The following is a 19,015-nucleotide window of genomic DNA, read 5'->3' as shown; positions in this document are numbered from 1 at the left end:
TGGTTATCGTTAGAAACTGCAAGCTGAGGGTTGACAATGTTGCCGTGGTGACGTCACAGATTTACAACCCTCTTGACTGTCTCTTTAAATGCTGTTAAGAAGGGACCTGTGAGAGTGATAGCGACCGACAGTTCACCGACCTTGGTTTTTTGTATTAACACCACTGCCACCTGGTGACTGAAATTATAACTACTTACTCAAGTGGAAGCTTTTGATGGGTTAGGCGCTAGACACAAGTCTAGAAAATGGGTCACAGTCCTGCCATCTATCCACAATATGCGGAATCCGAATCACTTAAACTGAAGTGAGTAGACATTAGATGCATAGGCTACATGCTAAGAAATAAACGTGAAGTTCTGTCTACATTAATAATAAGATTATTAGAACGACATAATTTTTAAGTTCACAAATACTATTAATTAATTTTTAGTTTGCGCAATAACTAGATGCGAAACAGGAACAAGATAAAGTTAAATTTCTATCAAGATTAATCCCTTCAGACCTGAATTTATGTTTTAAAAAATTGAAAAAAAAAAAAAAAAACTGGTCACATAATCATTCTGGGGATCCAAAATTCCCGAATAAAGTCTTCACAGAAAATCAAAATTTAGGAACAATTTTGACCTCTGGGGCCCCAAAATTTTAAATTTTATTTTTAATTCAGGTATAGAAATGTTTAAAAAATAATATTCTCAATTTCTATCACATTGAATTTTTCAAAATATTTAAAAGTACCAGTATCGAAAACATTCCAAAAAAGAAAAAAAGAAACAATGTACAGTATATTGTAGGAACATCAGACCCGAAGGGGTTAAGCAAACTAACACTTCAATATTATTTATTTATGCAGTGATAAGAGAAGTTGTGAAACAAATACAAAGAAAACTCGTGAACTGAATATAATTTATTAAAGTAATAACTATAGGATTGATAGAATTCTGAAAAAAAAAAAAAAAGTTTTAACTTCAAGTTTTATATTCGTATGGAGTGGAAGGCACACAGGTATGCATGGGATAATTTTGATTGTGCTACTAAAGCCCCTTGAGTCTTGGTGTTACCTAAACCCCGAAAGACACAAACCCCTAAAAGGAAGAACATACTGTTTTATCGTCGTTAAAATCAACATATTTTCACACAATTTGAACGCAGAAACTATTAAGAAATCTCTACTAACTAATTTCAAGAATTAAGAAGAATTGCCCGTTCAAGATGGTATGAACATGCAATAATTTAACATTAATATTTCTCAAAGCCAAAGCCTTACATTTCTAGAGGTAAATAATCTTAAACCCTCAGTTTCCTGCTACTGCAATGCGGACCAGGAATATTTCTGGAGTAATAGTTCATGCTAATTCAATTATTAGACCTAATAAAGAAGATGAAAGCTGCAAGGTCTTACCTTGTTGGCGAAACGTTTAGTCCACCATCATTAATTCCATTGTCTGGAATCCTGATGTTCGACTGGGTTAGTTAAAGGATCTCACCCCATGGGCTGCAGGTCGTTGTCGGCGACAATGCCTTCCCACCACATGGGCCCCTCTTGTTCCTAGAAAATTTCAGAAATGTGGAACAATAAATGGTAAAACTTTAATCGACGATGGTGAAGTTTTAAGGGCTCTTTGTCTCACTTTAGAACAAAAATAAAGTTGTTGTTGTTGTTTTCTAATGCCAGGCGTTTGACAATAAAGTCATTTGACCTCTTGCACTCCAATATTTTTCAAAGATATTATCATGACCAGCCAATGAAGCACAGATTATGAGGTGTTCCGAATCCATTTCTTGGTTCTATTCTATGCAGGTGTTTAGCCAATCATAGCCTGTTGCCAATCTAAATGCAGCTATAGACGATTTTCGTGGTAAATCAGGAATTAACTGTGGATTTTGATGCAGAGAGTTCCATTTTTTCCCTTGGGATTGTGTTATCGAATTTTGTTTGTTGAAGTCTAAGTAACTTATGTAGATTTAATAAAAATAAAGTGAGATATCCCATGATACAGATTGACGCAATTAAATTAGTCTTATTCCTGAATGAGTGGATTCTATGAAAGATTGAGAGTTCATTTTCTCTGAAAATGTTCTCTTTCACAAAAAGATGTCTCTGTAAACCTACAATACTGCAAGAAACTTCGATAATCGAATCAGTGAATTACTTGAAGATTCCTGGAATTCTTTCGAAAGTTCTGAAAGACTTGTAAACACCGCCTAAAATTTGGAATGCAATTTAACACAGCTGGTGATAACCGGCGTAAATGGAGTAGGAAAAGGGACTCGTGTGCTGGGATGTGAGTTTGATTACACTCCGGCTGATTGATTATAATTATGTGCACATATTTTTTTCTTTTCACGCTATTGGAGGCAATGCCGAAAATGCAGTACACACAGTGCAACTTTCCACATACAAACGTGGAAAGATAAAATGCATACACTTTCTTTTTCCTTTCTGGCAGCTTGTGAGTCTGTTATTTAACGAGATCACTTAGCGTCGACTGAATTGGTGGAATGGAGGTAATATTAAGGCAAAATGAATTCATGATGAGCTACGGGATTACGTGACCCAAGCAAGTGATTAGACCAAGTGGGATGCAAGTAGTTATGGAATTCAACACATTTCAATTTCTCAGTCCAGAGCGAACAGCGGATCAGTATACACGTGTGCAGAGGGAGTTTGGCAGTGAAGAAATATTGTATAGAGGCATTGACACCGACATCGCGTAGCAGTATAATAATGGCGAATATTGAAGATAATAGCCAAGCAGTAGTAAACCTGGAAGCAAACACTGAAGAGATCTACAAGAAGTTGGAAACTCTACAGAAGGAAAACGACCTAATGAAAAGTAAGGTGAATATCTAGAAGAAGATCAGAGAAGAAAGAACTTAATACTTTTTGGAATCGAGGAAAAGGAGGAGGAACAGGCATTGGAAACATACGAGATTGTGATGAAAGTGTGCTGGGATTGGTTCAGGATTGATGTGAGTGATGGACAAATAAAAGAAGCATACAGAATCGGGAAAAATGGAAATAGTCCTACTCTAGTTAAATTCTCAAGTGTAATGGCAAAAGAAAAAATGTTGAACAAACGAAAGGACTTAATAAACTCAAATATTAGACTGGAACATGATTTTGAATATGAAGTAAGATGCAGGAGAAGAATATTGATTTCTTTTATGAAGGCTGCAAGGAAAAATGGTCATTTCGCTAGATTATACGGAGTCAAATTTATATAAATGGGGAGATGTCTGATGTGGAATTCCGTTTGGAAAATTTGAACCATACAGAGATAGGGACAATGAAAGAGGAGATAAGGAACATTATAATGAAATATACGAAGGGAGAACTATTTGAAAAATTAGAAGGTGGAGAGGTCATCACACAGGAAATAATAGCAAGCGATGGAATGAATTAGTCAGCGAGTCAAATGAGCCAGAAGAGAGGCCAGCGACCAGAGTTTGCAGAGTGCAGCAACAGCAGCAGACGAGGATGTCAACAAGCGATTAAAGAAGAAACAAGAGGCTTGCACTAAAATTATGATGACGCCATCAGGTAGACAGGGGAGAACAGAAGGACGGCATACAGGAGCTGAGAACAGCAAAAAGAGTGCAGTGAATCCAGCTGGAAGAAAAATATGGGTGAGCAATTACAAAAGGGATCGACAGATGAAGAAAATACTAAGATAAGAAGTCAAACTTCTGCAAGAACTGGAAGGGATGAAGTACTATTAGTGACACCGAATAGAGTTATGTCAGTGGGAAGAAAATAAGGGACAGAAAAGTTGTAACTTAAGAGGTTGATGTATGAGTGACAAAACATAGGAAAGTGATGAAGTGAAAATGGTATGCATTAGTGACAAAACTTAGGAAAGTGATAAAGTGAAAATGGTGATGGTGACAGAAAAGACGGTAAGGCAAGGGGATGATAGTGAAAAAGGATAAGATACAAGTAATAACCAAAGAGTGATAATAAATATTTATTTAGTATTTTTTTAGTATTTAGTATTTATTTATTTATTTATTTAACCTGGTAGAGATAAGGCCGTCAGTAGTGACTTAAATATAATAAAAAAAGTATGAATGGAAATGTAATGAAACTGTAGAAACTTCTTCGTCTGAAAATATACAGAGTAGGTTAATGGGAATAAGTGGTCAGTGAACGTTAGTAATTCAAGTGAATAAATAAGTTAACAACTATGAAAGAGTTCAACTAATGTAAACAATGTTGGGAACAAGTAATAAGAGGTTGAGAGAAGTGATTGTATTGTTAAATGAGATTAGTTAGAATAAGATAGATAACTAGGAATGGCAAGGGTAAATAGAAAAAGAAGGGAGGGAAACAGAGGTGAGTGACGTAATAAAAAAGTGATCTGGGTCATTTATATGTAATAGTCGAATATTTAAAAAAGTGTAAGCAGAATGTTATGATGGCACCATATACAGAAATGTGAAGGGCCATCACGACCAATGTAAGCTGGTGGAATAAACATATCATATCATTTTAATTTCTGTCATCGTTGATAACACTGCGTAACAAATTTTAACTATGGAATTCACAACACATTTCTAGCTTCCATCGTTCATACCATTCTAATACTATCTTGTATACCTACATCTCAAATGACTCAACTAACCTTATGATATCAGTTTTAAAGTCCATACTGATAATTCAAGACAAGATAGCCTAGAAAAAATATTTGAATAGTACGAGTAATTTCCACTCTGCGTGTATGATTTCTTAGTTTATTTCTATGTAATATTGTAACTTTATGAATACCACATCATTAGGCCACAAGCTTGTTCTATAGCCTACTGTAAGAAATACCTCGCATCTGGAATTCGTTACCTAATGACGTCAGAGACTGCCGGACTTTATCACAATTCAAAATTAAATTGGAAAATAATCCTGCGTATGATGCAGCCATCACCAACCTAACTTGAGCTTAGTACTGGCGCGTAACTTAAAAAAGGCTGCTTTTATACCCAAACCCACTCTAATAATTCATTAATTCATTTAGTGTCCTGCCAAAGGGCAGGTATTTTACTGCAAACTCAGCTTTCTCCAATCTTTCTTATTTTATGCCTAGGACTCGAGTTACGGAATGCGCACTGGTTCGAGTCCTCATGGGGGAAGAACTTTTCTCATGAAATTACTGCCAGCGTATGGGTGTCCAGCATCGTGATGCACTTGGGGAGCTACGATAGGCAGCAAAATCCCCTTACTAAACGTAACGCCACAATATGAGAATGTTACAATCATGGGGGACTTCAATTCAAATTTAATTGACTCACATTCTAGTATGACTAAGAGACTTCAACAGAGTTGCCAGATGTCCCGATTTTCATATAAAAATCCTGAGTCCCACTTCGATTCGAGGCGGGACGCAAAAAGTTCCTCCTTTAGAAAATTAACATCACTTGTATGATCTTAGTAACTATTACATTTAAAATTTTTGTTTTCTAACATTGGAAAGAACGAATATTTTGGCAAGTGTAAGGTTTGTAGCAGTGAATTCAGTGGTGAATATGATATTTCTAAACATTTAAAAAGAGATGTTCATCAGAAATGCGTGGCACAGGGAATGGAAAAAAGCTTGTTGAAAATGCTAAACTCCAGTGATAAATATGTAGGGTCTATATAAACTCTGTAAATGTATACTGTATGTTAAATGAAGGGTTTTGAGCAGTAGATGCCAAGGCACAAAATAAAATGTCAGTTTAGATATCAATAAATTTTATGTCATTATAATCAATCAATAAACATTGAAAATTAAATATTTTGTCACACGTGATCCATCTTTTGGAATTTGTGCTTTATTGTTAACAATAAACAGCTGGGGAAAACTATGAGACAGAACTACTATTAAACCATTAAGTTAATAATTTTGCATAAACATATTATTGCCACAAGCCTTCAAAAAGATGCCAGAGAAATGTGATGTAACTTACAGCCAGATATATATTGCTTTGTACTTGGAAACCTGTACCTAAAATTTGACTTTTATTAAAATTGCTATTCATATTAGTCACTGACTGCACATAGGTAGAGGGATAACTTTTATTCTTTTTTTAAAAGACAAAAGTAAGTGTTGTATTATATGATGGATAAAAGATATCCCTCTTTGGTATATCTAAAATCTGGCAACCCTGGACTTCAATCATTCTTCAAGTGCATTGATATGGAATGTAGATATCCGAGAAGAATTAGAAATATTTGAGATTAACGAGAGAGTAAAGCAATATAGAAATAATTGGCTATTCCACGCACAAAGAATGCAACCTATTAGGCTACCATATCGGTTTTTGAACTAAGTGTACAAGAATCCATTGTGAAACACAATTAGACTAATAACTATTAGTTACAGCTTAATAAACTTGTAATGTATTAATGGTGATAATACACATTGACTATTTCATAGTAGTCGTGTTAATATTCAATGAGGATGGCGAGATCTCATATAATGAATATTTGATGTATTAGAACAAACTTTATCATTTACTATCACACACTTCCTGAACTTCTGAATTTTACTGTTGGAATATTAACTTTTTTCAGAAGTAGCACTAATCGCTTCTTGATTTTCTTTTGCATCTACCGTTACACACGAATTTCTGGTTTCTAATTAATTTTCCCAATCTCCTGACTTCGCTCCAAAAGGCTTCTTCTTGTGGGAGAGAATTAAAAGCATGTTTTACCACAACTAGAGAAGACATGCAACCAAGAATTAGAGAAGCCTGTGGGTCTCTCAGCACCTACCATGTTCAAAATCTACTTGGAGAAAATGGTGAAGAACTGTTTTCAGAACATGGGAGGGGTAAAAGAAGGAGGAAGAAGAATAAAGTGCATATGCTGATGATATGGCGTTGTTAGCAGAAGAGGAGACACTACACATTCCCCCTCCTTGAAAAGAATGATTTTTCTACACCAGGATATTACTGCTAAATACTTTTAAAATATAGGAAAATTCTCCGGTTCACATATATTATATAGACACATAAATTTAATTCCTTCAAGAAATGTTTCTCTGTGCCTCATCTGTCCATTTCTCAATCCATGTAACATTCGATATTTTCTCAATGCATGTGCATATTGTCGATAGCATTCATAATGGCACTGAAGGAGGCCAATTCGAATTTGTAAAGTTAAAGCCATTGTAAAAATTATTAAAATTACTGTACCTTAGATTTCCCAAATTAATCTTATCATAATAGTTATACACCAAGAGGTCATCGACTTCCTGGAAGACCTAAAAGGAGATGGCTAGAGCCATTAAGGACCAATACTTGCACATCGATGATGACGGTGAAAGCGTGAAAACCTGTATCTTGTATAAAAATACCAAAGACGTTTTATACGACTACCTACATCTATTTCCTACCATGCATGCTGAAAATCCTTGAAATGTTAAATTTACTCATTATTATATTATATATGGTTTGGGTAACGAGAAAGTAAAGAGACGGAAATCGAAGGTACTCTGGCGAAATTTTATCTTAAAAGGTTAATTTTTGCATAACAGTATACCGGTACTATTATGACAAAAATGATATCAAAAGAAGAAAAGGGCAATAATGCAACAAAAAGTAGAACATTTCCTAACAAAATGACCAGTAAACAATAGAAGACCAAAAAAATGCAAATAAACGCAAAATAAAAGTAGGCTGTATTGGTTCGTGTTGAAGTGAAACGAGTTTATATTGTATCGTTATATATTATCCTTAATGCTTGATCGATTAAACAGATACTAAAAGCAAGAAATAAACAAAACAAAGGAAAAACAAAGCAGAGGCGTGTATAAGAAATGTCTTCAAGTGTACAGCTAAGCTCATTATTCAATGCCACGACGTATAGCAGCTCTGACTGCGGCTCATGGAGATTTCACAAAATACTGTAGGTTACTTACTTACTTACAAATGGCTTTTAAGGAACCCGGAGGTTCATTGCCGCCCTCACATAAGCCCGCCAGCGGTCCCTATCCTGTGCAAGATTAATCCAGTCTCTATCATCATACCCCACCTCCCTCAAATCCATTTTAATATTATCCTCCCATCTACATCTCGGCCTCTCTAAAGGTCTTTTTCCCTCCGGTCTCCCAACTAACACTCTATATGCATTTCTGGATTCGCCCATACGTGCTACATGCCCTGCCCATCTCAAACGCCTGGATTTAATGTTCCTAATTATGTCAGGTGAAGAATACAATGCTTGCAGTTCTGTGTTGTGTAACTTTCTCCATCCTCCTGTACCTTCATCCCGCTTAGCCCCAAATATTTTCCTAAGCACCTTATTCTCAAACACCCTTAACCTATGTTCCTCTCTCAGAGTGAGAGTCCAAGTTTCACAACCATATAGAAGAACCGGTAATATAACTGTTTTATAAATTCTAACTTTCAGATTTTTGGACAGCAGACTGGATGGTAAGAGCTTCTCAACTGAATAATAACACGCATTTCCCATATTTATTCTGCGTTTAATTTCCTCCCGAGTGTCATTTATATTTGTTACTGTTGCTCCAAGATATTTGAATTTTTCCACCCCTTCGAAGGATAAATCTCCAATTTTTATATTTCCATTTCGTACAATATTCTGGTCACGAGACATCATATACTTTGTCTTTTCGGGATTTACTTCCAAACCAATCACTTTACTTGCTTCAAGTAAAATTTCCGTGTTTATCCTAATCGTTTGTGTATTTTCTCCCAACATATTCACGTCATCCGCATAGACAAGAAGCTGATGTAACCCATTCAATTCCAAACCCTGCCTGTTATCCTGAACTTTCCTAATGGCATATTCTAGAGCGAAGTTAAAAAGTAAAGGTGATAGTGCATCTCCCTGCTTTAGCCCGCAGTGAATTGGAAAAGCATCAGATAGAAACTGACCTATACGGACTCTGCTGTATGTTTCACTGAGACACATTTTAATTAATCGAACTAGTTTCTTGGGAATACCAAATTCAATAATAATAATAATAATAATAATAATAATAATAATAATAATAATAATAATAGCCTAATGTGTCCCTTGAAGGGCAAAGGCCTTCTGCTAGAGGGTAGCTCTGTTTCACTAACGCGGTGAGCTACTCCGCGTTAGGTTGTGTCTAGTGTTTCTTTGTCTGGTTGGAGTTGATTCCGCTGTCACTTTGATTAATTTGATTTCACTAACACTTTTATTATATTGAATGCACTTTCACTGAGTCAACTTGGATGTTGTTTGTGATTGGCACTGTCTTCGTTTGTAGTCGACTTCCAATTGTTCTCCATGTTCCCCTGCTTCTTGCTATTCTGGACCATTGCTGGCCTGCTTGTGTTGTGTAGAAGTCTGCCCACCTCTTCCTTGGTCTGCCTCTGTGCCGGTCTCCTGTGCGCGCGTCCCACATGGTGGCTCTGTATGTCCATCTTTCGTCTTTCATCCGCGCGATGTGGCCTCCCCACTTCCACTTCAATTTGTTTGCTCTTTGTGTGACGTTTGTTGTTGATGCCATTTGGGACAGCGAATCATTGGAAATTCTGTCTCTCATAGTTATTCCCAATATCTTTCGTTCCATTTTCCTTTGGCATATTTCTAGCGCATTCATCTGTCTGTTTGTTGTCGACCATGTTTGGCATCCATAAAGTAGTGTTGGGTAGACTTCGAATTTGAGTCTTCTGCTGATTGACTTGTCCAGAAGTATGAACTGGAGGGACCAGAAGGATTTCCAAGCTAAGGATATTCTTCTTCTTATTTCTTTTCCAGTCTTGTCTTTAAAGGAAATTAGTTGGCCTAGGTATGTGTATTCCATTGCATATGGTAGCGTTGTTCCGTCAATTGAGATGGGGATTTCTTGTCTGTTTGTCATCAGCTGTGTTTTTGTCATGTTCATTGATAGACCTGCGGTCTTGCTTTGTGTACAGAGTTGTTGGAGCATTGACTGTAGTTCTTCTGGTGTTTTTGCGAACAGGACTACATCGTCCGCGAATCTTAGGTCTGTTAGGTGTCTTCCGTTTATGTTTATTCCCTGTTGCTTGTTCCAGTTCATTTTTCTGAATACATTTTCCAAAACGCTTGTAAAGAGTTTGGGAGAGATTGGGTCACCTTGTCGTACTCCACGTTCTAGACGAAATGATTGACCTTCTTTTTCTGTTCTTACCTTAGCAAAGTTTTGTCTATAAATATTGCTCAATAGACGAATGTATTTGCCTTCCACTCCCTGTGTCGACAAGGCCTGCAGAATGCTTCTGTGTTCGATTGAGTCAAAAGCTTTGCTGTAGTCTACAAAGCCTAGGTACAAAGGTAAGTTAAATTCCTCTGACTTCTCTATCAGCTGGTTTATGGTTTGCAGATGATCTGTCGTGCTGAAACTTGTGCGGAATCCTGCTTGCTCGGGAGGTTGACTTTCGTCCAGGGTTTTTGTTATCCGTTTTGTTATTATCTTTGAAAACAGTTTGTATAAGTTTGACATCAAGCTTATAGGTCTATAGTTGCCTATGTCTTCCCTCGAGCCTTTTTTGTGTAGGAGGATAATTGTGTTTGTCTTCCATTGTTCCGGGATTGTCTCCGTTTCTATGATTCTGTTGAATATGGTACATATGATGGGTGTTAGTTGTTCTGTTTCTAGTTTAATGAGCTCGTTATAAATTCCGTCTTCGCCTGGGGTTTTTCCGTTTTCATCTCGTTTATTGCGGCTCTGACCTCGCTTTGCAGGATTGGTGGGGTGATCTGTGTGTTTGATGACTTGTGGGTAGTTTGATACGGGTCATCATCTTGGAGGGAGGACTTGTATAAGTTTTTGTAGAAGTCGGTAGCTGTTTTATTTATGTCCCTCCTTGCTGTTATGCTTTTTCCTGTAGGACTCTTCGCTCCGAGTATCCATTGCTTCCCTCTTTGCATGCTTCTCCTTACTTTCTTAACTGAACCGGAAGTTTCCAGGATTTGTTTCATTGTGAGTGAGCGGTAGGCTCTAATGTCTGTTCTGATTCTTCTCTTTGTCAGTTTGTCTAATTCCGCGTATTCGGTTCTTTTGCGTTCTGAGTGGTCTCTGGAAGCTTGTAGTTTTGCTCTTCTTTCGATTAGTTCGATGGTGTCTGCGCTTAATTTGTTCTTCTTTGTAGTTGTCGCTGTGTTTTTTATAGTCGTTTCGCTCGCCCGTTGTATGGCTTGTTCTAGTGCCTTGTATTGCTCTTGTACTGTTAGTTCCGATGTGACAATTGCTTTTGATATTTGTTCCTTTAGTTCAGTGTGTAGTTGGTCCTTGTTTAGGATTTATAGGTTGGGTCTGTGCGATTTCGCATAATCCCTTCTTTTGCGGCTCAACCTTATTTTTGCCCGCACCATTCTGTGATCTGTGCTAAATTTCAAGTTTTGTATGACTTGAATATCTCTTACTTCATCCAGTATGTCGCAGAGGACGTAGTCTATTTCGTTTTTGGTCTTGCCATCTGGAGATCGCCACGTCCACTTCATGTGTGTTGGTTTCTTGAAGAAGGTGTTCGCAATTTGCAGTTTGTTTTCTTGGGCAAATTGGAGAAGCCTATCTCCTCTTCCGTTTCTAACTCCGAAGCCATAATTTCCTACTGCCTCTTCTTCTATGTGCTTCCTTGTTCCAATCTTGCTGTTAAAGTCTCCGATTATTATGTTCCTTGTTGATCTGTGTAGGTCTAGGGTATTTCCTAGTTTGTCGTAAAAGTCCTCCAGTTCTTCCTCGCTGCTTTCCGCAGTCGGTGCATATGCTTGTATAACTGTTGTCTTGTGGTTTCTTGTGGTTAGTTTTAACACTGCTATCCTTTCCGATACACCTATTATCTCGTGTACCATATGTTTTGAGTCTTTTCTTATTATGAACCCTACAACTTTTTGGCCTGGGGTCGTTCCCTTGTAATAGAAGAGGTCTCCATTTTCTTTTTCTATGATGGCCCCGCCTGTTTTCCTTATTTCACTTAATCCTAGTATGTAATTCAATAAGGATATCATATAATACTTCCCTCTTAACCGAGTCATATGCCTTTTTTGAAATCTATGAATAACTGATGTACTGTACCCTTATACTCCCATTTTTTCTCCATTATCTGTCGAATACAAAAAAAAAAAAAAATCTGATCAATAGTCGATCTATTACGCCGAAAACCGCACTGATGATCCCCAATAATTTCATCTACGTACGGAGTTAATCTTCTCAAAAGAATATTGGACAAAATTTTGTACGACGTCAACAAAAGTGATATTCCTCGAAAGTTACCACAGTTGGTTTTGTCCCCCTTGAAACGTTAATCATTTGTGTACAGTAGTGGCAAAAAAACCGGACCAACTCTTGTAGTTGATTTCAGAGCCTTGTTCACTCAGAGCACGATAGACTGGTAACTAAGACTTTCGTGGTTCGAATCCTGCCTGGGAAGGAAACTTTTTTTGTTCCTTATTCAAATTTATTCCCAATACTTTTCAATTGCAGCGATATTTTACTACTTAATTAACTTATTATTACCAGAACATGAATTTTACCAACAATCGAAAAGTATTGGGAATAAATATGAATAAGGAACAAAAAAAAAGTTTCCTTCCCAGGCAGGATTCGAACCACGAAAATCTTAGTTACCAGTCTACCGTGCTTTGGAGTGAACAAAGCTTTGAAATCAGCTACAAGGGTCAGTACGGTTTTTTTCCACTACTGTACATCAATATTAGTAATATGTAGAGATTTTAACATTGATAATATGCTAGTAGATGCTGTTCATAAACTTGATTTGTTTAATTTGTTTACATCTTATGGATGTTACAGTACAGTCTCTCAGCCGACCAGGGGCAAGGGCTAATTTTCCCGTCATGTAATTTGTCCGAGGTGCACTGCGTAAAAATATATCTATCTTGCATCAGGGGTAATGTTAATTAGAGCGTACGGCTGTAAACGCAACGGGAATTTAGCTTTGTCAGGAAATATAGGCTAACAAGATAAGGAATCATGGTTTTGGTTGATGCATTCTAGAATGTCAATTACAAAATTCTGTCATTGTTATTTGTCAACTAGCATGATTTCTTGAATTAATTTGCATTTTATAGATGTATAAACGAAGTTGTTTTGCAATGACATCCATAGGCGGAGAGAGAACCGTTTCCTTGGGGGGAGGGGGCAGAGCAAAACCATAGAATACCCATATAGGCCTAACAGTGTTACGGGTGACATCATTTACCTCCTCCCCCGTTGTAGCTTGACCGTGGTACAGTATAGCGGAATATGATCATTTTTGTTAAATTTTAACTGCTTGTATACTTTGTGACCTGGTAGAGTGTAAGAGAAGGCCTTATGGTCTTAACTCTGCCAGTGTAAATAAAGAATTATTATTATTATTATTATTATTATTATTATTATTATTACTTTCGGGATGCATGTTTCTTATATCCAATCTGCGATGTTTCGGACCAAGTTGTATAGGGCTTGAACTGTAGATCTACTACATATTATATTATAACTCAAAACAATCTCCCTCTTTTTTCTCGTACAGAAACACATGCATACATCAATAAAATTACGTAACAGTGCTAACAGGAACTTTTTATATGAAGCTTAACTTCCTGAAGATATCATATGAAATTTAATGTAAACTCTATTATTTTATTTAATTTCGTCTTTGTTTACACATTATACCGGGATCATTTTTCTTTTTCCTGCATTGTTGTGAAGTATGTTATTCATATTCTCCAAGTGGCGGCCTGAACACCTGCAGACTTTTAACACATGAATACAGGCTGTTACAAAAGAAACATTACAGTGCTTCCATTCCTCAAATGAGATAGAAATTCTTACACATTCAGAAATTTAAAATAAATATTACAGTCCAGACACATAATCAACAATTTAAGCACAGAAACTTAATCATAAACAAAACCAAAAAAGATTTTTTGAATTAAATATTTTCTTAGGTTAATAGAAAAAAAAAAGAGTTCAGACAAGTTTTGGGGTGCCCCCCCATAATTCCGCCTATGATGAGAACGTAACACGGATGTTAACAAATCTAAATCTGATATGCAATTGTATCTTGTTTAACCCTAGTACAAAAAAAAATAAAAAAGAAATGTTGTAAATTTTAAATATCTTGGTTCAGTTTTGAAGAAAAACGCAATGACAAATCTAGAATTTGAAAGAAGATTAATTGGCAGTAGGAGAATTATTGGAATGTTAAATTCAAGAGATCAGAGGACCATTAAAATTTAGATTATAGGTATTCTAACAGTCCAGCCAGATTGTAACATTGTATGCTATATGTGTAAAATCGAGTAATGTGACATTCGATTATTTGCCACAAGTGAATATTAATTTTGTTTGTTGTCATTCTGTCTACAATTTAATTTATAAAGAAATAGTGCTGTATTAATTGAAAAGCAACTGTAACTAACTGATCACGCAAGAGTCCTGGGTTTGTTTTGAAAAACTAAATGGTAATCCTATTGAACATACAAGCAAACAATGATGGATCTTGTTAATATCAACTTTAAAGAATGTGCGTTGATAGTTAAGTGCTGACCTAACTGCCTTTCTCCTCTGATTGTAATGAAGAAACTGCGTTTTCTAGTATTCATATTTTTCAATGATACATCGTCTCTTTGTAATAACAGATGCAATCTTTACATAGCTTAGATCAATGTTATTGCTAACATTACAAAATAAGCAACACCGGTCTATTGAGAAATTGGAGTTTATGTAAATATTTTCAAGTGAACTTAAACATGCAAAGGTGTAGATTGCAATCTATCTCTTCAGGTGTGATTACATCTGCACATGCTTTTAACAGCTGGTGTTGACAACTTAAAGAAAAAATTCTCCAGTTTTTCATAGAAACAAAATAAAAAAAAAACAGTTCTTGGCTGTAATTCTTTCTTCCATTTCTTTCCTGGTTATAGAAGATGGGGGTTGCATCGTTTCTCTCTTGGGTAGTTGATGTGACTTTTCTCTGTGCTGGTAATTCAGGACCAACAAGACGAACCATGGCCATAGGAAAAAGAATAAAGAAAGGTAAACTTTCGAATTCTGAATGACGCAGTAGAACAAGTGAACAGCTTCAAATACTTGGGGTGCACTATAAGCAGTAACATGAGCTGCTGCCAGGAAGAGAAGAAATATCACCATGGAAGTGCCAGGCAGTTGTTTGTTATTAAATTAAAGCAGTTTCCAAAAACATCCCTCACATACAGTTTCAAGACCTCGTGGCGTTCAAAATATCCATTTCCGACCACTACCCTTCAAGAGCATAAAGTCCCTACACTTATCTGTAGATGGATTCACTTTATACTAGAAAATAGGCAAATTACCATGAGCCTATTTGGGAAATGCTAAAGGTGACTACGGCCAGGGGCTGTCCTCAAGGTGGCATTCTTTTGCCCTTGCTTTAGTATTGCGAAATTTTTTTAGTATGAAAACATGAATAAAAATTACAAATGTTCTAAGTCCTTAAAAAGATGTTAAATTCATGTGTCTACACACATATCTATCAAAAGTTTCATGGTCCCATGCAGATAAACATAAGTTTGTTATTGTGTATGAATGAATGAATAATTTTACAAATGAAGAAGTCAGAGAAAAAATGTCATTAAGTCCAAATTTATCGATTTTCTGTTTTCGATCCCATTTGATACCTCAGTCAGCTTTTCCAGAACATTTCAGAGAATGATGAATACTAGGATAGTGAGTCATACAACTCTGCTGTTGCTAGTATACTCAAAAAATATCCATTTCATTTACTTAGATTGTCTCTAAAAAGAAATATCTCAACAGATTCTTCTAATTTCTTTAAAAAGTGCTAATTTCATGTGTCTGCACACATATCTGTCAAAGGTTTCATGGTCCCATGCAGAGAAACATAAGTTTGTTAGTGTATACCTACAAGTGGGGAAATATGATCGTCTCTGCTAGGTCTAGGAAAAATATTTCAGGAATATTGAGCTTAAGCTTAGATATTCTTGGACTGCCACTACTTCTTCTGTAGCAAGCGTCGTAATATTGCTATTGCAATATGGTGAATAATATGATTACGTAGGTAGGCAATGCTCTCCAGACCGCAACAAGGTACCCAGGAAATATAGGGTTTATACCTGAGACAGTGAACAGACATTGAACATCATCATGTTGTTGCAATGCCAAATTTTAGATCATAGAATATTATTATTATTACTTACTTACTTACTTACTTACAAATGGCTTTTAAGGAACCCGAAGGTTCATTGCCGCCCTCACATAAGCCCGCCATCGGTCCCTATCCTGTGCAAGATTAAGCCAGTCTCTATCATCATATCCCACCTCCCTCAAATCCATTTTAATATTATCCTCCCATCTACGTCTCGGCCTCCCTAAAGGTCTTTTTCCCTCCGGTCTCCCAACTAACACTCTATATGCATTTCTGGATTCGCCCATACGTGCTACATGCCCTGCCCATCTCAAACGTCTGGATTTCAAGTTCCTAATTATGTCAGGTGAAGAATACAATGTGTGCAGTTCTGTGTTGTGTAACTTTCTCCATTCTCCTGTAACTTCATCCCGCTTAGCCCCAAATATTTTCCTAAGCACCTTATTCTCAACCACCCTTAACCTATGTTCCTCTCTCAGAGTGAGAGTCCAAGTTTCACAGCCATATAGAACAACCGGTAATATAACTGTTTTATAAATTCTAACTTTCAGATTTTTGGAGAGCAGACTGGATGATAAGAGCTTCTCAACCGAATAATAACACGCATTTCCCATATTTATTCTGCGTTTAATTTCCTCCCGAGTGTCATTTATATTTGTTACTGTTGCTCCAAGATATTTGAATTTTTCCACCTCTTCGAAGGATAAATCTCCAATATTTATATTTCCATTTCGTACAATATTCCCGTCACGAGACATAATCATATACTTTGTCTTTTCGGGATTTACTTCCAAACCGATCGCTTTACTTGCTTCAAGTAAAATTTCCGTGTTTTCCCTAACCGTTTGTGTATTTTCTCCTAACATATTCACGTCATCCGCATAGACAAGAAGCTGATGTAGCCCGTTCAATTCCAAACCCTGCCTGTTATCCTGAACTTTCCTAATGGCATATTCTATAGCGAAGTTAAAAAGTAAAGGTGATAGTGCATCTCCCTGCTTTAGCCCGCAGTGAATTGGAAAAGGATCAGATAGAAACTGACCTATACGGACTCTGCTGTATGTTTCACTGAGACACATTTTAATTAATCGAACTAGTTTCTTGGGAATACCAAATTCAATAAGAATATCATATAATACTTCCCTCTTAACCGAGTCATATGCCTTTTTGAAATCTATGAATAACTGATGTACTGTACCCTTATACTCCCATTTTTTCTCCATTATCTGCCGAATACAAAAAATCTGATCAATAGTCGATCTATTACGCCGAAAACCGCACTGATGATCCCCAATAATTTCATCTACGTACGGAGTTAATCTCCTCAAAAGAATATTGGACAAAATTTTGTACGACGTCAACAACGTCTTGTATAAGATCTTTAAAAGAATAAAAAAACCAAACCAAAATAGTCCTTACTATACAAATGTTAGTATATTTTACTAGTATTTAACAATTTCACATACGTAATATTACAAAAAATCTAGTAGGCCTACTTAATTATTGTTCTGTTGAGAGGGATGAATATGTTCCTTTTTAAAGGGTATAATAATTTTATTTTAGGGCGGAAAGCTGTAGATTATTTCTGTAATAGTTTTTATGGATAAATACGCAGAGAATCCAGATATGAATTGATAAACATTATATTTCGTTTTAGGTAGGCCTATTAATAGTAAAAATAATGGAATATAACAATGATTAATATTTAGTTTGTAATTTACGATTATATAATAATAATAATAATAATAATAATAATAATAATAATAATAATAATAATAATAATAATAATAATAATATTGATGATTATGTTTTATTGATTCGTATTTTCGTGACTTTATATACCTGCATTTTGCAGTGATCTCCAAATTTGAAATGCTGTTTAAAAACAATTTACAATTCACAGAATTCCAAACTTTCAGAAGTGCTGCATTACACGATTTATATATATATATATATATATATATATATATATATATATATATATATATATTGATAAGAAAGGATGGTCATAAAACAATGTAATGTATTAAAACCATAAAACCACTTTGTTCTCGGTAATTTTTAAACTGCATCGCGCGTTTGGTAGTGTTTTTAAATGTGTCAGTCCAGTCGAGGCTTAATTATCAGCACCCAATATGCTACACATTTATTCGTAGAGTCGCTATTGGTGCTACAAAACTTAAATGTTTTTATTCCCTACTTATTGTTGCAGTTTTCAAGCAAGAATCATAATGTAACTTAGAAAGCTTACCTCGGTGGGAAGAGGTTCATCCTGGTTGTCCCATGGAAATCGAACAGAATTCTTCAATACATATACTCTCCATAAAGCGCTATCTTTGCTTGCTTTAATTGAAACCAAAAATCATAATGGCGGTCCAATACGTCATTTGCATTGTTGAAGACGCATTGTTACGCATTGAGCGATGAATGTGAATTCCATAGAGAATGAAAAAATGGAACTTCCATCAGTCACGTAGAAGTTGTAGCTGTAGATAAGAAAATTGATAGTACTTGGATTAACCCATTAATGCCTGTAATTCCCTATGAGATTTTAGCGTGATATTTCTGTTATGTGATCCTAGAAGAACCCTAAGCACTATAATTTTATATCATTCATGTACCTTCAACCAAAAGTACCATTCTAGGCTGGCAACTTTAGTTGCCACTGGGCACTTGCGTGTCTAATATTTTGTTATTGTGAAATAAATGCATCTTACTTCGATAAAAGCTTTTGCTTTATTTAGCACTTACAAATTTACAAACACCACATCACTTTAGACTATTATTTTTCACTCAGTCCATAATTATTATGTCTAATTTAAGGGAAGAGTCGATTTTATTCAACACCAAATAGTCCTGATGCATCATGAAATGTTTTGAGACACGAATCAGGAAAAATAAAAATGCAAACTGCAGTTGTGAAGAGATCATCGAAGTA

At 35.9% G+C, this 19,015-nt stretch overlaps 1 protein-coding gene across 1 annotated transcript in view; it reads right to left on the bottom strand.

Annotated features, from left to right (window-relative positions):
- Positions 1-19,015, bottom strand: part of LOC138709039 (uncharacterized) — an 82,700-nt gene that overhangs the window by 25,689 nt on the left and 37,996 nt on the right. The window contains exon 8 of the mRNA XM_069839520.1: positions 1,400-1,546. Coding sequence (XP_069695621.1) covers positions 1,467-1,546 — 80 coding nt within the window. The 3' untranslated portion in view covers positions 1,400-1,466. The remainder of the gene's footprint in view (positions 1-1,399; positions 1,547-19,015) is intronic.

Source organism: Periplaneta americana, chromosome 11, assembly GCF_040183065.1.
Source record: "Periplaneta americana isolate PAMFEO1 chromosome 11, P.americana_PAMFEO1_priV1, whole genome shotgun sequence".
Classification (NCBI taxonomy): Eukaryota; Metazoa; Arthropoda; class Insecta; order Blattodea; family Blattidae; genus Periplaneta; species Periplaneta americana.
The sequence above is the reverse complement of the archived record's forward strand: the minus strand, read 5'-3'. Positions and strand labels throughout refer to the sequence as shown.